This window comes from Podarcis erhardii (genome assembly GCF_964252035.2).
Source record: "Podarcis erhardii genome assembly, chromosome: 3".
Classification (NCBI taxonomy): Eukaryota; Metazoa; Chordata; class Lepidosauria; order Squamata; family Lacertidae; genus Podarcis; species Podarcis erhardii.
The window spans coordinates 69,867,463-69,884,578 of record NC_138507.1 but is presented as its reverse complement, the minus strand read 5'-3'; the positions used below and the strand labels follow the sequence as shown (position 1 = coordinate 69,884,578).

The 17,116-nt window shown below is 42.3% G+C and overlaps 1 protein-coding gene across 3 annotated transcripts in view; it reads right to left on the bottom strand.

The window, feature by feature from the left end:
• Positions 1–905: 905 nt before the first annotated feature.
• The window catches only part of SYNJ2 (synaptojanin 2), a 54,775-nt gene continuing 38,564 nt past the window's right edge, over positions 906–17,116 (bottom strand). For all 3 annotated transcript variants that reach the window (XM_081854310.1, XM_081854309.1, XM_081854311.1), the window contains exons 16-27: positions 16,942–17,100; positions 16,211–16,367; positions 15,678–15,795; positions 13,969–14,187; positions 11,397–11,475; positions 10,043–10,211; positions 9,362–9,541; positions 8,168–8,302; positions 6,269–6,381; positions 5,204–5,312; positions 4,679–4,881; positions 906–3,317 (exon numbers count right to left, since the gene is read on the bottom strand). In XM_081854310.1, the coding sequence (XP_081710436.1) occupies positions 2,520–3,317; positions 4,679–4,881; positions 5,204–5,312; positions 6,269–6,381; positions 8,168–8,302; positions 9,362–9,541; positions 10,043–10,211; positions 11,397–11,475; positions 13,969–14,187; positions 15,678–15,795; positions 16,211–16,367; positions 16,942–17,100 (2,439 nt within the window). In that variant the 3' untranslated portion in view covers positions 906–2,519. The remainder of the gene's footprint in view (positions 3,318–4,678; positions 4,882–5,203; positions 5,313–6,268; positions 6,382–8,167; positions 8,303–9,361; positions 9,542–10,042; positions 10,212–11,396; positions 11,476–13,968; positions 14,188–15,677; positions 15,796–16,210; positions 16,368–16,941; positions 17,101–17,116) is intronic.

Genomic DNA, 17,116 nt, shown 5'->3' with positions numbered 1-17,116 from the left:
GGCAATTGTGGACTGGATGAGGGCTATTGCAGCTGAATCCTGACAAAACGGAGACTCCATGGATAGGTGGTTCCAAGGTCTAGGAATTGGGTTGTGTACCAGTTCTGGATGGGATTGCAATTCTTCAGAAGGAGGAGGTGTGTAGTTTGGGGGCGGGGGCATGTGCCTAGATCCATCAGTGTCACTAGAGGCCCACCTGACCTTGCTGCCTTAGAGCACCCATGGCCAACTTTGGTTGGGGCAGCGATTTCAGTACAAGGATGGCCTTGTTACAGTGGTCCATTGATTACTAATCTCACAGTTACTACTGTAATGCACTGTATGCTGCAGCTTGTGCAAAATGCAGTCCTTAGGCAGCCAGTGCAGATCTTTCTAAGCAGCCTATTAGCTCGCAAGCAAAAGTCATGGTTTTTGGGTCTCTAAGCAACTTGGGGCCAATTGTTAAGATCATCTGAGGAGAACCTGCTGGTTGTTCCATGACTAGTAAAGTGTGACTTGGTGACAATGTGAAAGCAGGCCTTTTGAGTGATAGCACCCACCCCATGGAATGCTCTCACTTGGGTATTTCATGAATACATTAATGACTAATATATGCCTCTTTAAGATTTATACGTTTGCCCCAGCTTTCTTGGACTCATATTTTTGACCACTGCTCAGTTTTGTAATGTACAGATGAGTTTTGTTTTTAATCTTATCTTTTCCCTAGCTTCTTGGAAACATTATTAAATGTTGTATTTTTATTCAGCAGTATAAACATTGATTAAATAATCAATGTTTAGTCATTATTGTGTATCTGATTCCCTCCTCCTTTTATCTTTCTGGGCTCTAATTCATTGAATCATCAAATGAAACATCTGGCCTTTCAGTTTTGAGGACAATATAATACAAAAACAAAATAAGCCAAGTTCAGTTTCATAAAAAAGAAATTTAATGATATTATTTACAGCCTCGATACAAAAAAGGATAGTCAAATACTTTATAGTTCCCCCCTCTTCTGATCTTTACTATTTCAAAACAAATTAAAATCATGAAGTATGCCACTCCATCAAAAGTGATTCCATCCTGTCACTAATAAATTACCAGTCTTAAACAATCACCTGATTCTATAACTCTGTTGCACATGTTCCCATATTATTTAACAATTATCGATAAAATTATCCTCTGCCTTTTATGCTCACACTACATTATCTGTCTGTTCTCTACAATAGTTTCCTTGAGGCTGTATTATGCCAAGGTAACTTTCACTCTCAGGACTGTAGCTCCAAAGGGTGAGAGCTGGGGGAACCTTGAGTACAAAAGTCTCTCTCATGGGTACCATTGATATTTCTACATATGCACATTTAGACTCGTCTTACCCTTGTCCAGCCTTCACCAACCTGGTGCTCTCCAGAGGTTTTGGACACCAACTCCTGCCAGCTGGAGCTGATGGACGTTGTAATCTAAAACATCTAGAGGGCTTCAGGCTGGGGGAGACTGCCCTAGGCAATATATGGCCTTCCTGATCACTGTGAGCCAAAGAGGACATGGGTCCTGTCAACAGGGTGATACACTAGGACAGGAATGGGGAGCCTGTGACCCTCCAGTTGTTGGACTACAATTCTCACTACTGGCGCTCAAGCACAAGGTCCCCACCCCTGTACTATGAGAGGCACGTGTGATTGGCTTCCCAGCCTCTACCCAAGCCAGAGATGAGACTGCAACCACATTGCTCAGAGTTATACATTCTAGTGCTTTCATATAACCATAGCTTTAGTTTTCTCTGAGATACCATTTTCTATTTATTAGCTGCTTTATCGCTTGGGACTCCTACATGGCAGTCCTTGGTACTACCAGCAGCACTACAGCTACAACAGCCTTGGCTGACCATCTCCACTTTATTCTGTTGTCATTAGGCACAATCTGCAGGTAATTTCCTCCCTTTCAGGCCTTGGTGGAAAAAACATCAACAGGGCGCTTACTGGCTTGAGCTCATTTGGTTTAAGCTTCCCAGACTCTGCAGATGTTAACAAGCATGAAAGGGAAGATGCAGAGGCAAACATACTGTGAGATCTTCAGCATGTTTATCCGGAATTATGTCCTACCCAGTTCACTAGGTCCTCTCCTAGGAAGTGTGTTCAGCTTTTCAAAGCAACTACCGCTGTGTGCCCAAACAGACACAAAATGCCTCTTTAGACATAATGCAGAAACCTCCATGCTATCCTTTTCACAGCAAGCGAGTACTATGGGACAGACAGCCTTGGTATGAAGTACAGAAAGCAAGCAAAGTGCAAATGAGAAGCAATTGTACCAAAAGGCATTATAGCATGCACATGGAAGAGAAAGTTGCCACTTACCATACAAATTAAATCAGAATTCATTGGAGGCGGTGTGGAGTGTGAAGTACCATAACGACTCATTTAACTCAGTCCTTCCTGTACCAAAGGCTCTGAGAATAAAGCAAATTGTTTCAGCAAAAATCCTGTCCTGTTATGACTTGTTTGTTTGTTGTAGAAAAAGCAAAAGGGGGGGACGATCCACACTCATAGTTTTAAACTGGTGTTGGGGTCCACACAGGCATTTTGGTTCAGCTTGGATGCAACCAGTACACTAGGACTTTCAGAGATGGTGCCGCTGTTGCCCTCTTCACCAAATGTAACCCAGTGGCTGAAATCACTTGCACTGGGGAGTTTCACATCTTTTGGAGCGTGTGTTGGGCTGATCGGCAGCGGTTGAGGGATTGACTGATAAGCAATGAAGTCAGTCTCCAGGTCTAAAAGACTGGTGCTCCCTCTAAGAAAGTCGTCGTCTGAAAGCTGCTGGTGTTGCTGCTGGAGGCACATGGGCGGAAGAACCTGCAGGCCGCTAATTAACTCTGAAGTCATGAACCTCGAAGAGTCGTCTATTGGGCTGGTCATGGCTCCTGCTGCTGCAGGTAGAAAGGGCTCACTTGGAGAAAGTGGGATGGAATCAGACTGAGTGTGAGACGGATTGTTGTTATTGTTGGAATTAAATGTTAACCCCTTGAGAAACAGGCTGTCACTGCTCTGGAGTACTTGCAGATGAAAATCGGGAGGGGCAGATTTCTTTCTCCTCGGTGGAACTCTTGGAGCATGGGTAGAATTCTGAGAAGGAAGACAAGAGCTCTCCTCTAGAAGACGCAAAGCAGCCGGGTACCTTTCGCTGCTCCTTCTCCTCTCAAGGATTTTGCCTGGGGGGACTGTTCTTGGCTTAGGAACAGGGGCTGCTCTGGTAGGACTTGTAGCAATGGCTCTAGCCTCAAGGCAAGACTCTGGCAGCGCAAAGGAGAAGTGCTCAAACTGCTCTTCTGGAGAAGGAGGCTAAGAAAGGATGTCATAATGTCAATTAGTTGCTATTCAACCAGCCCCATAGTGATTAAAAAGAGAGACAATTGCACATACCCACCCCCAAAGCAAAGTTGATGTATTCTTGACAGAGGTAAGATGGCCTTCTCTAATTCTGTACATGCAGCATTCTAAAATCTTAATATATCCATTTAAAAATGTGCTTAAAAGCTTCAACATTCCAGAGAAAGAATTACGTCCTTTCCATGGCTCTCATTCCTCCTGCTAATTATGAACTCTGTCTCAGAGTGCTAACAAGCTTTGAAGCCAAAATATGGCCATCAAGGAAGAGGAGGTGCCTACATGCTCAGGTGAACTCTCAAGTTTGCAGATGTACAAAAATCTTTTTAAAAAAAAAAATCTGAAGGGGAAATCCCTCACCCCCTTAAAAACAGACCAGTGAGGACTGTGCATGCTTAGTATATAGTTGGGAAAGATAAATGGGCTGCGGTGGAGGGACAGAACACAGCTCAGTTGGCTGTGGAATAGCTGAACACAAGGTTAGAAGCTGACCAGCAACATTGACTCTAATTTACTTAATTTATTTTAACAATGTGTAACCCACCCTTCATCCAAAAATGGCATTCAAGCTGTTTAAAATACTGCTTTTTTTGCCCCTCCCCCGCTGCTGTGGTGGTACGGAAGTGCAAAGGAGAGGGGGCAAGAGCAGAGGCAGAGCTAGCTGCTCCAGCACCTGGGGGCAGGGTGAGCGTCCCAGCGGGGGTGGGGTGGCAATGTCACCCCCCCCCTCAGGGATGACACCCAGGGCGAACTGCACCCCCTTTCCTCCACCAGTGGGCAAGAGAGAGGCCAGCTGAAAGAGAAGGCCAGAGAGCAAAAGGAGTAAGCAGGAGAGTGGAAAGTAGACAGGGCCATCTATTTGTCTCTGTTGGCATTTACTTATTCTCCCTTTTTCTCCTTTTCCAAGAGAAATGGATATATAAATACAAAATGGGCAGAGGAACCCTCTCAGTGTCTGTCTAAGTGATTTTCTGGTTCACACAGAAAAGCTGTTTTTCATGTCCCCAGAACAGAAGTGAGAACTTCCCATAAAAAACCAATGGAGAAATCCAAGGTCATAATGTAGCTGGGATTGAGCAAGTGTCCTGGCTATTCATCTCACTCCCTATGTAACCCAAAGATAGCAGTCTTCTTTCTCCTTGATGGTACTCTGGGGGCACAGTTTTGGAGATGAAGGGACTTTTGAAGGCCACATACCTATTAACTCGGCCCAATGACAAGTTCAATTGCAAACCTCTACCAACTGCATGTGCAACCCCCAAATTTGCCCTCTGAATATTGACTGAACCCTATAGAAGCATCTAATGGAGACTTACACATCCTGGCTTCCCTCCCATCCTCTGCATGGGTGCTGGTTTCTTAGCAGAGGGAACTTTTGGTGCTGGACGCTGAGGTACGAGCACTGGGGGTGGTTGCGGGCTGTTAAGTTGTGCAGACTTTGCAACACCAGGGAAGCTTTCAGATTTAGTGACAGTTTGGGTCCTTCCTGTAATGGGTGCCAAGGCTTCCTCCGGAGTTACTGAAATACAGAATTGTAGAAATCTACTTATCCCACATGCCAGGTAAATTCAAAAGTTTTATTTGCCCAAATAGTCTTATTCACATCAACAGATCAGTTTGAAAATGGAGCAGTATGTTCAAGTTGAAACAAAAATACAAGCAGTATTTTAATCCAAACTGACAGCTCCTCAGGTTTCACTACAGGAAATGAGAACAGCAGTGATTAACATTTTAAGATGGCGCCCAAAAGAGATGTTTCTTAGGCATGCTTATGTAGCTCTGAAAAGATAACATAGAAACAGATATTATCAATGTTCTTAACTGAAATTTGTTCATGTTACCTCCTTTTGCTTGCATCAGGCATCTAATCGCTTCCTCTGCTTCCTGAGGGGTGGTGGTTTTGATCTGCTTGACATTATATGGCTTGCTAATTCCAGTCCGTGATTTTGGCTTACAAAAATTTAAAGGAAAACAAATAACAGACGGAGTGAGCCCAGAAGAAAATCATGCATATGCCACTTTCTAAAGCAGAGTATAAACAGGGAAGTAGCCTTAACATTTTCAGAGTGGTTAGTTTTTGTCTACCAGCTGTGAATGTCAATAAATCCTTCTCACAAGAAGGAATACTTATATATGCTTCATCCCACTCTCCCATTCCACTATGCCCTTAGGTCTTCCAATAGCTCCTGTTTAAGGAGCTGCCACCACTTGGTGTGCTGATTAGTCCTTGGGCAGGTATGGGGAACCTGGTGCCCTCCAAAAGTTGTTGAGTTCCAGATCTCATCAGCCTCAACCAGCCTGGCCAATGGCAAGGGATGATGGGAGTTGTAGTCCGACAGTATCTGATAGGCCACAGGTTCCCCATCCCTGATCTAGGGGCTTCACTGCTGGGGCACCCTAACCCCAGAACTGTAATATTTCTAGGAAAGGTCCTATACAAACATGTTGTTTCTTTACTTTACCAAATTGGCAAAGGATGAACAAAGGATGGACTTTGCTGTCATATATTGGCAAGGTCATGCTGTGTGAGATGCTCCTGAAATGACTCTTTCTAGATGCATGCGCCCATGCATGAGTGTTTTTTCTGGCTGCCCCTTTAACATCTTCATCCCACAGATAATGGTTGCTATGAAACTTCAGCATCTCATAGATGACATTGGAGATTTCAAGCACAATGCACAAAAATAAATAATACACTGGGTACTTTACACATCTGATGTGTCTGTTGACTTTTTAAATTTTTTTTAAACATCACAAACAATTTCAACATATGTTGTATATGCTGCCTTGGATGGATTTCTATCCAGAAAGGCAGGATATGCGTAATTGTAAATACACTGTTTTCTTTTTCGTCTCACCTCTTGCCCTCCACCAAATGACTCAAACAATTGTGCTGAACTACTCACTGGTTGCTGAGGTGCCCCTGGAAGAAGCTTTGCAGTCTGCAAGATGGAACACAGAGAGTGGCCTCCTGAAGAGATGAACCCATCTGATGTGGATTTTTTAACAGATACTCCAGCTGGAGGAGAGACACATGCATTGATTTCTGACATTTTGCACGTGTGTGTGTTAAAAAAAAAAAAGTAACAGTGAAAGCACTAGAGTTCAGCCATTGATTTAAACAATTCTGGTCCTTGGAGCATGCAACATGTAACAGGTCAGAGGGCAGAATTCTGCCCTAAGCTAATAAATCATTTTAGGTGGAATCTAGCATTGTGTAAGCAGACTTCGCTATCTTTTCTTCCCCGAGCACACCCTCAAAACCAGTTCCAGGATGCAGGGGGAGGAAGACAGTGGTGGAAGTCCCACTGCAGAAGCCCCTTCTGCTCACTGGATACAGCCCTTGTTTGCTCCAGTGGTTAATGCTCCAAGATAGGCTGTACTTGGGGTTCTTGCATAGAGTGGCATATGCAGATTCCCCCACAGCAGCTGGTACTGCTGCTAAGTCACCAGATTGCTCTGCTCCTGCTGCTAACCCTGCTCCTCTCAGCTTAACCTATGGAGTGACAGCTGTGAAAGAAGCACACAGATGCATCTTTCACGTGTGAAATGGTGTCCTGCGGTTTTACTCAACAATCTGTTTCCTTACTGTGCTTGCATTAGTAGACACAGTTCAGCTGTGTGCATTAAGTAAAAAACCTGCACCTTTGCAGTCATGAATGAAGAAACTTGTGGCACCTTAAAGGTTAATAAATGTATTAAGCCATCATAAATTAGTTATCCATTAAGTTGCCGCAATTCCACTGCCCGGTGGAACGCCTTCCCATCAGATGACAAAGAGAGAAAACAGTTACAAGCAGTGCTATTTTTCTAGAAAAAAGGGTGCTGGAAGACATCTGAAGCCCTGTATTTTTAATATTTGATGTTTCACTGTGTTTTTATATTTCTGAAGTTGCCCAGAGTGGCTGGGGCAACCCAGTCAGATGAGTTGGATATTAGTAATATATGATGTTGCAGCAACAGCTCTGAAACCATGACCCCTTTGAAAACTGTTACAATTGTCTTTTCCTTTTAACTGAGTTTCACCCACTTGGACAGTACATATTACAAAGCATTTGGTAGGATCTTTCCATTCAAAAGCCACCCTTTTCTATCAGAGCTTAGGGAGTTAAAAGAAAGAAAGAATGACATGCAAAGGCAGAACATGACGTCAAATATCAGACAGTTAACACCCATGCACATTTACTCAAACATTCTACAGAGTTTCATGGGTCATGCTCCCAAATGAGTGTGATTGCTGCTTTTGTCAGACTAAAACTGCAAGGATTTATACAGCCATTGACTCAATCTTATGTAAACTGGGCCAAGTTTGCTACTGGGCCAGATTGAAAGTTCTTATGCTATTTCACAAACCTATAAACAACCTGGGCCCAAAGTACCTCAAGGACCATCTGAATGCTTATGCTCTTCCTTGATCATGGAAATCATCTGACGGTGGTTCCCCTATGCCCTGAGGTCCAGCTGGCATTTACCAGGGACTGAGCCTTTCATGTGGCTGGTCCCACCCTATGGAATTCCCTGACAGGAATCATCCCTGCCTACATTTCCTGAAAACTCTGTTATCCAGATAGGCCTTTGAAGCATGCATTTCTTTTTCCCAGCCAGTTTTCATTTATGTTTTGGGTCTTATTGTAATTTTGTATGTTGTCTTCTGCCTTGCAGTATTTTTTAATGAAATGCCCGCAGGCAATAAATCTCACGGGCTTCAGCACACTCCTTTCAGTGTTCTGGCTATGCTGTGGCTTAGAGGAGCCAGCAATCCAAACACTGTTTTCCGCACAAAGGGAGAAAATGGAGCCCCCCACCTGGAGGAGGAGGTCGCTGTGGTGGCTGAGGCTGCCGAGGCCTGCCTGGGACAGAAAGAGACCTGCTCGGGGAACGATGGTGAAACTCCCCACCTCCGTCCAGCTCTTGTTTCGGTTCGATCAGGTCAGCATCATCTAGGGACCGTGTCAAAATCATTAAAAAATAGAAAACAGACCAATGCAAGGAAAAAAGCCATGATATCAAAAAACAAATGTTTACCCATCAAAGAAGGTAAGCTGAGAAATGAACCAGGAGAAACTTCCCAAGTGTTCAGTGACTCAACATTCAACCACCCTCTTCTGTCAAGCGGCAATGTATCAAGCTTCATCAACTGCTTGAGCCGTTTCTCCCTCTCATTTTGGGGGGAATGAGTTGCAGGGAAGTCTGGCTAGCAAATGAAGTAGCGTTCTCTCTTAAGCACTGGGCAGAGGTTTCTGAAATTTATTTGCTTTCAGTGGCATGGAGTTTGGGTCACATGGTTTGCTCTCAAGGGATAGTGAGACAGAGCTTTCTAAAAAGGACCAGATGTATACTCAGTGCATATCTAAAAGGCACACAACATACATATGGTGTACAAATGCCCTTGCAGGTCCCACACCATGTGCAATGGAGGCTGGGATAATGTGATGAAAAGCAGAGGCAAACCGATCAGGTGACTCCAGCTTGCGGTCATGGGAAGCCTAATACCAAACAAGGAATTCAATATAGATTGAGATCAAGTGACAAAAGGCGACTGAATATACCTTTCTATATGAAGGACATATTGAAAGAAATAAACCCATACTTATATTTTGCATGGAAGTATGTGTCTGTGTTATATAAATTTAGCTCCTTCATTTTATTATTGGTTTGTTTTATACTAATAACAAAAACATTGCTTTTTTCTGTGTGCTGCATTATATAGCCATGGATGAAAAATACTTTGTTCAACCAGTTTCAGTTCAAAGCTTGTAAAAAGTCAATAAACAAAATGCATGCGCACACATACACACACACACACTTGATTGGGCTTGACTCAGATAATGAGACTTGACAAGGAACCATTTTTTCTCTGGGAACAATGACAATTTTAACTTGGTCAGCAAGCCACACCCACAGTGTAACTTGTTCATGGAAGCCAGTTTCAAAAGCCCAATCACTATGCTTTGAACGCACCAGTTGTCTAGTCAGCTACTATCCTATAAAGATGTTACCTTTATACAGATGCAGCTTTCTTCCAGCATGGTGAGGTTTGTTTGCATGTACCGTGGATGCCACCATCAAACATTCAGGCCCATCCAGCAAATCGTCCACTGCTAATGCCACTTCTGTCGTTAGAGGTAAATGTGGCGGCATGTCATCCAAATCATCATCATCATCATCAAGGATATCACCTAAATCAGAAGACATAGCAATGGAAATATTGGTGGGAAACTGGACTATCTGTTCTTGGTTCTTACTCTAGTTGCAATTTGTATAAAAAGGAAGCAGGAATGTTTAAAAGTGAGGTGTAGTGTCATTTTCCTATAGAAAGGATCAGAGGGCTGTGAGGGGAACCTTTGCACATCGATCAGGGCTTTTGAATCCCTCTCCTGAATGTAGCCCCATCATATCGCTTAACAAAGCTCTTCCAAAACACTTTCCAATGCAACAAGAGAAGCAACAGAAGCAACAACAACAACAACAACAAATAGGCCCATTTCTTTTTCTGCAGCTGTCTCTGGCAGCAAGTCTCACTATAGGAAGTACAGTGAAGAGGAAGGTTAGCAAATAAGTGTTGCAGGAGTGAATCACTGCTCACTGTCCTGATTCCAAAAATACCAATCAAGAGCACACAGAGAGACTTGCAGAGAAACTGAGGGCTCACACATCTAGCTACAGTCCATGCCACAAACCTTCTGATTCATAATCTAAACTTGTAAAATCAAAATTTTCCTCCAGTAGACAGGAGTTTGCTGTGGGTGACATGGGGGCAATGCTGTCTCGTTTCCTAGTGATTTCCTCCTGAAGGCCCTTCAGCCAGTCCTGGGTTTTAGGCCAGATCTTCACTGTCTTGCCTTTAATCTGCATTACAAAAAGAAAAAAGGAAATTGGTTAATCAAATCACTACGCACAAACGAGACCCAACCTTCAAAAGAATATAAACTGAAAGCCTAGTTCACAGATTGAAGACAAAAGCTGTCAGCTAAATATTCTGAAGAGTAGGTGGAGCTCTTGACTGGCTACTTTTGATAGCTGACATGTAGAGGGAAGGTACTATGACATTTTCCTCACTCTTGTAATACTCTCTAAGGTTTTGTTTTGTCTTGGTGGTGGCTGAAGTGTGTTCAAGGGCCATTTGCACTGTGACGCTGATGGGGGACTAGCCCTGGTTACATAAACAGTACGTTGCCTACTCTCTAGAAGCTATGGAATAATTATGCAATTCTTCAGTGCCTTATCAAACTGCTTACTTGCCTAGTCTAATCTGAACTCTGAAAATACTGCTACTCCACTGTTAATGCCCTTTTCCCAGCCACTGATGATTATGGTAAAACCAAGAGGGCCAAGATGATTCATCTGTATAGTAGTACTACATGCCTCTCCCTCTAAAGGAAGTTGGTCATTTATATATGCCCTGCATTACCGACTAATTACACAGCACATAAGAGTGTTTATGTTAATGCTAGGTAGGGGGATTTAATTTGTGTGAGTGTTTCCTGGAGAAATTCGACCTGCTTTTCAAAGTCCAAGTGTGCATAGTATTGACTGGATCCACCCATATTCACATCACTGACATCCTTAAAACTGAGGATCCTTGAAGTTCAGCCTACAAAATGTCACTCTCATACAAAACATAAAGACAATGAGTCCTGTGGAAAATTAAAGACTAATGGATTTATTGTGGCAATGGCATGAGCATCTAGTGAAGTGGGCAAGTGCATGCCGTAGTAAATGTATTTAGTCTTTAAGGGATGACAGGAGTCTTTCTTGTCTGAGTAGTCACATCCACCAGCTTATAGTTTTCAGAGATTCTCTCTGGAGCTTGTATAAGTAGCTGACTTTTTTAAAAAAAACACAAAACCAGTCAGCCTGAAACTACAAGCTGGTGTTCAGGGAAATGTCAGTTCCATATTAAAGATGTGGTCCAATGAGGACTGTAAAAATGCCTGGCATTCAAAGAAATCAAAGAGAATAGTGAATGTCAGCTCTCTCTCCAATAGCCATTAAGTACCTAAAATAGTGCAGGGAATTTTTTATTTTCCTTACCTTGGCACCATCTACATCAAGAACTTGAAGAGCAGACCTGCTTTCTGCAAATGTTACAAGCATCTGGCCTCCATTGATCCTGACAAGAATAGAAAGAAAGAAAGAGGTGGTCAGTCAACTGTGCACATGCCTATTACTTCCTGCACTTAGTCTTGTGAATAATATAATTGCCTCCAATGCTTTTAGGGCAGATGGTACTAAATTTCTCATCATGCTCATTCAGAGTGAATGATTCTGTATCTGTGCCTAACTGAAAAGCCAGACTGATACCCAGAGAGAACTTGCTGCAAGACAGACCCAAAAAAGAAAATAACAGAACACCTCTAGTCATCACATACAGCTCCCAAGTTAAAACAGTACAACGCATCATCAGAGATCTACAACCTCTCCTGGACAATGACAGTTCTCTTTCTCAAGCTCTGGGAGGAAGACCTTTCATTGCCTACAGACAGCCACCCAGTCTTAAACAACTCCTAACCCACAATAATACTACAACCAGACCTAACACGGACACTGGCACCAGAGCCTGCAATAAACCCAGATGCCAACTTTGCTGCCACATACACCCGGACAACACCATTACTGGCCCCAACAACATCACACATACCATCTCGGGACTATTTAATTGCTCATCGTCTAACATTGTGTATGCCATAAAATGCCAACAGTGTCCTTCAGCTCTCTATATTGGACAAACAGGCCAGACCTTACGCCAAAGAATAAACGGACATAAATCGGACATCAGGAATCACAAGACAGAGAAACCAGTAGGAGAACATTTCAATCTCCCAGGACATTCTATACAAGATCTCAAAGTAGCTGTTTTACTACAAAGGAATTTCAGAAATAGACTGGAAAGAGAAGCTGCTGAATTACAACTTATCACCAAACTCAAAACCATGGAAAAACCTGGTCTGAACAAAGACCTTGGATTCTTATCTCATTATACATGACAAAGCCATTTTTCACCTTTTCACCCCTTGCTTTTTCCTGTAAGACCTATTGCAGTCGTTAAGAGTCGTCAACAGGCTCATCACAGCTATCTGCCAATCACCCATTCCCACCACCCTTCTGAGTAATACCCCTCCCCACCTTCTCACTATATAGAAGGGTCTGGAAACTTCTGTTTCAGTGTATCTGAAGAAGTGTGCATGCACACGAAAGCTCATACCAAGAACTGACTTAGTTGGTCTTTAAGGTGCTACTGGAAGGAATTTGTTTTGTTTTGACTATGGCAGACCAACACGGCTACCTATCTGTAACTGAAAAGCTGGTGTAAAGAGAGAATGTCTGATATGTTGTTTCAATCACATCTTATGTTCTCACTCTGTGCTTAAAATTAGAGCAGATTTAAGCTGAAATGGGGAAGAGGGGAAGCATGAATGGCTTAGGTGACTTCTTTTAATATTTCTTAGGTAATATCCAGGTTGGCTCTGGCTGTTGCTCCCCAGCAACTGGTACATTGCCTCTGAATCTGAATCTCCTTTGTTTTGAGATGTGTACATTATATGTGCATATAGCTTTCATGACTTGAAACTTTTCATTTTCTTGATCCTGTATCCTTAAATCTGCCACAAGTGTTGCTGGGTATCTAGGAGAGCTTATTGAAAGGGGGCTCAGCACTTTTTGGAATGGAGTTGTACTGCCATATACTAAAGGACCACATAACGTTGATCATAGAAAACATGTATTATTTCTCCTTTGGCACACTTCAGTGATTGCTATGATGATACACTCACAATTGGGGTGACTGAAGGGTGGTAAAAGGATGAGTTTTTTCAAAGCTTCAGTACAAGGCAATAGGAATTCTATTCCACGCTGATGATCATGACAAATAACTAGGTTGTGGGATAAATTCTGGGACAAGTAATTTATACACAAGGATGGTGGTGCCTTTTGACTATGTGCCAAAGGTATGCAAATTTGTTAAATAATGTGAAGATCCAATACAGAGATGAGGCTGCATTATTTGCACGCATACACAATGCTCAATGTATGTGAGGAGAAACAACAACACATTATATCAGAGTATAAAAGCTTTTTGTTTCAGGCAGCCAAGAACACAGTGTTCTGCCCCACCTGTGTTTGAATTAGGGTTAAGTCCATTCAGCATAAATAATTCAGAAATATACCCAGAACGCAAGAGAAGTGTGTGCATTTTTAAGCTGACGCTTTAGTTTGCCCTAAGGTACTACTTCAGGGTAAGCTGTCAAGCTTGTCTGACCAATTCTCTAGAGGAGACCACTAGCTCTCAGGAGCCATTTCATCAGATAAACATACAGGAAAGCTGACCTGCCATTTCCTAAGCACAGTGGCTCAACTTTTTGGTCTACTTCACTTTGACCTTCTGTTGTTATGGCTGTGATTGTTGATATTAACTAAAAACAATGCTCAATAAAATGTATTACTTGGAAAAAGGATTGTGGCACTGAAATATCCTCTAATAATTATTATTTGTTGTGACATGGACAAACTTCCACACTTCACAGAAACTCATTTCAGTCACAGGAGCAAGAAGTTAGAATCCAAGCCACTGGGGTGTAGATTTTTTTTATGAGAATAATATTTGTACCTTACAAGTACAACAATGCCATAAGTCTCAAAGATTTGCATTAGTTCGGTACGCAAGTCCTCTGGAAATTCATCTCTCTCTTCAGGTGATGGTGTCTGCAGAGTCACCACTACTGTGGCATCCAGGGGACCCTGGAAGGATGACACTTCCTGGAAAACTTTCTCCCGAGCCGCCACATCAACTTCTTGGACTTCTACTTCCACAATAGCTAAAACAGGCCTAATCAGAGAAATAAGAAGAAAGAGATGGGTGAGGGAAACCAATAATTCCAGGGAAAATAAAGAAGTAAGAAGACGGAGGGAAATGTTGACTTGTTATTAAAAATTGTTGGCACAATCAAAGCAATTGGAAATCAGGCCTGTTTAACACACATAGTTTCATTGCTTGGTTTCCCAATATATCTGATGGGGCAACTTATGCAACACTTTATTTTATTTTAAAAAATAACATATCTGTCCACACAATCATATAAGAATCTATACAAAGAGTTGGTCAACTGGGGAAAAGCCTATAGCCATAGGAGACTGATGGATGAAAGGCCTTGTTCTTCACAGTGGCAGACCAACTCTAAAAAGACAAGACAAAATTCCCTCCTCTGTTGTTGTCAAGTACCCATCCAGATACCACCGTTACTGACAGCAACCTCCTAATGGCAGGGTAGCCAGAGGGAGGATTACGTGTGTCTGCAAATGTCATATAGTCTCAGCCTACAGGTGTTGTCTAATAGGCAAGATTTCTGTCTTCTGATATTTTTGTTACATTTTAGGGAAATGCAGATACTAAAAGTAGTGGGAAAATAAAAAACACAGCAAAAGTTATTAATGCTTTAATTATTTTACGAAGGAAACAAATCAAGTGTAGAATCAAAGCTTGAAACAAAACATTAGCCTCTTTCTCTTTCTTTCCCTACATTTTTTCATAAAATAAAGTAAGCTTCACATGTTTTTATCCTTAAGATTTGCCATCACAAACTATCTCCTTTCCCCTCTGGGCACCCAGTGAGCACAACTGACTTTCCATGATGCAGCAAAATGGTGGCACAAGATTACAGCAGGTGTGGAGTCAGGGAACCAATTACAACCATCGGCTGGGTCACACAGGGATAGGTGGAGGGGTAAAATTGCATATGGGGTTGCCCATGTTGTTTGAAATGCTTTAGTTTTGCACCAATCATTAATTGATCCAGAATTATGGATTCATATGACAATTTCAATTTCAACGTGACTGGCTTCACGTGACCAATGCTACCTGCTTTTTGGTGTTCTGATGACCACATAATTTTTTTTTATGAGAAAAGGCTCTAGGATCACACTGATAGCATAGGGTGCCACAAAGGGCTAACTGGGATTCCTCAGAAACTGTCAATGCTGCACACCTAATTGGCCAAAGGATTTTGTGAGCATGAACCAAGCACACACTCCTTTATAGTGAATTAGGTCAATCTCACCAACTATTGTCTGCTCTGCCTGGCAATGGCTCTCCACAGTCCTGGATAATTTCCTCATAATCTTTTTTTAAATCTGTGATATTTTGAATTAGAGATGCTAGAGGCTAAACCTGGGACCTTATGCATGCTTTGCATGCCGCTTTCCATATGAGCTACAGAAGCATCTTTTACTATGCAACAGTACAGAAAAGCATGACAATCACAGAAACAACAGCATCTCTGCCATTTCAGAAGGGTTATGCTTCTGTTGATGTTACGGTACCTGTGATCGCTTGCCTGGAGTTCAGCTCTTCCATAATACATCAAGGCACCAGGAGACCAAATGGGTCTGATTTTGGTTTCTGGACTGAGATCAGTGTCAAAAAGATTGATCTCTCCAGCTTTGTAAAAGAAAACAGAATTCAGTTTCAGAGTTTAAAATCATTAGAGCAAACGTTCAATAAAATGTTGGGACTTCAATCACTTTTTATGGTGGCTTATAACTTATGTGACACCCAACTGTCAGGACGCAAATTATTATTATATATATTATTTTAACACATGAGTACTGCAGTGGTATGGGCAACAAAACACAATGCATTGATGGTAAATAGTAATTCATTTATGTCCATACAGGGTGACTCAAATGGTAAGTATGGCGATTTTGAGTTCTCTGCCCCACAGAGGTGTCCGTTGACACAAGAGGATCTAACTTTGGTACCCGTCTATAATTAAGCTATTACAATACATATCTTCATTTCGTGATCCAAAAAGAAGTCTATCAGACTTTTAAAAAACTGAAAAGATCCTACCCACCCGTTTTATGAATAGGAAGTTTCTTCCTCCACCAAAGTACTCTGTCAGTCCAGGCTGGAGTTCTGCATTTGTCACTTGTATCATAAGCCTCTGAGCCAACATCGTACTTATACGTTGGACCAAAATTAATAGTTCCTTCATGAAAATCCTTAAAGATCTATAAAACAAATCACAGGTCATCTAAATCGTGGCTTATTATGGTGCCATCCATACAGTATTTTTTCTCTTGGTATAAAACAGATCTCCACCATGTAGCTCTAAGCACAGATAGCAGCCTGATTACAGTCATACCTCGGGATGAATACGCTTCAGCTTAAATATTTTTGGGTTGCGCTCCGCGGCGACCCAGAAGTAGCGGAGTGCGTTACTTCTGGGTATCGCCGCTCGCGCATGCGCAGATGCTCAAAATGATGTCACTCGCATGCACGGAAGTGGCGAAACGCGACCTGCGCACGCACAGTCGCATCTTACATTCGCTTCACAAGTTTTAAGAATATCATTGTTTATTAAATGAATAATCACCCTGCCTTCCACTGCAAAACAGAAGGTGGCCTCAATAGTGTCCCTAAGTAGTCTCTCATCCAGACCCAAAGCTGCTTAGATTCAGCTAGGTTGCTGCAAAATGTGCATTCAGTTCAGGCTTTGGGCATCTGCTTCAAATAACTAAAGAGCTTTCGGGTGAATATCTCTTTTACAGTAAATGCTCTTTCAAACAGCACCAGTCCCCTTACTTTTCCACTGGATTTCTGCTGCTGCAGTTGATCAAACTCCAGGAGTGTCTTCCAATCTTGTCGTTTGAGAAAATAAAATACTTCTTCATAGGTCAAGTCAATGCGGTAGTTAAAATCACCACACCAGAACACATAGTCATGGGAAAACATGCTTCTTCCCTGTTTGTGTGTGAGA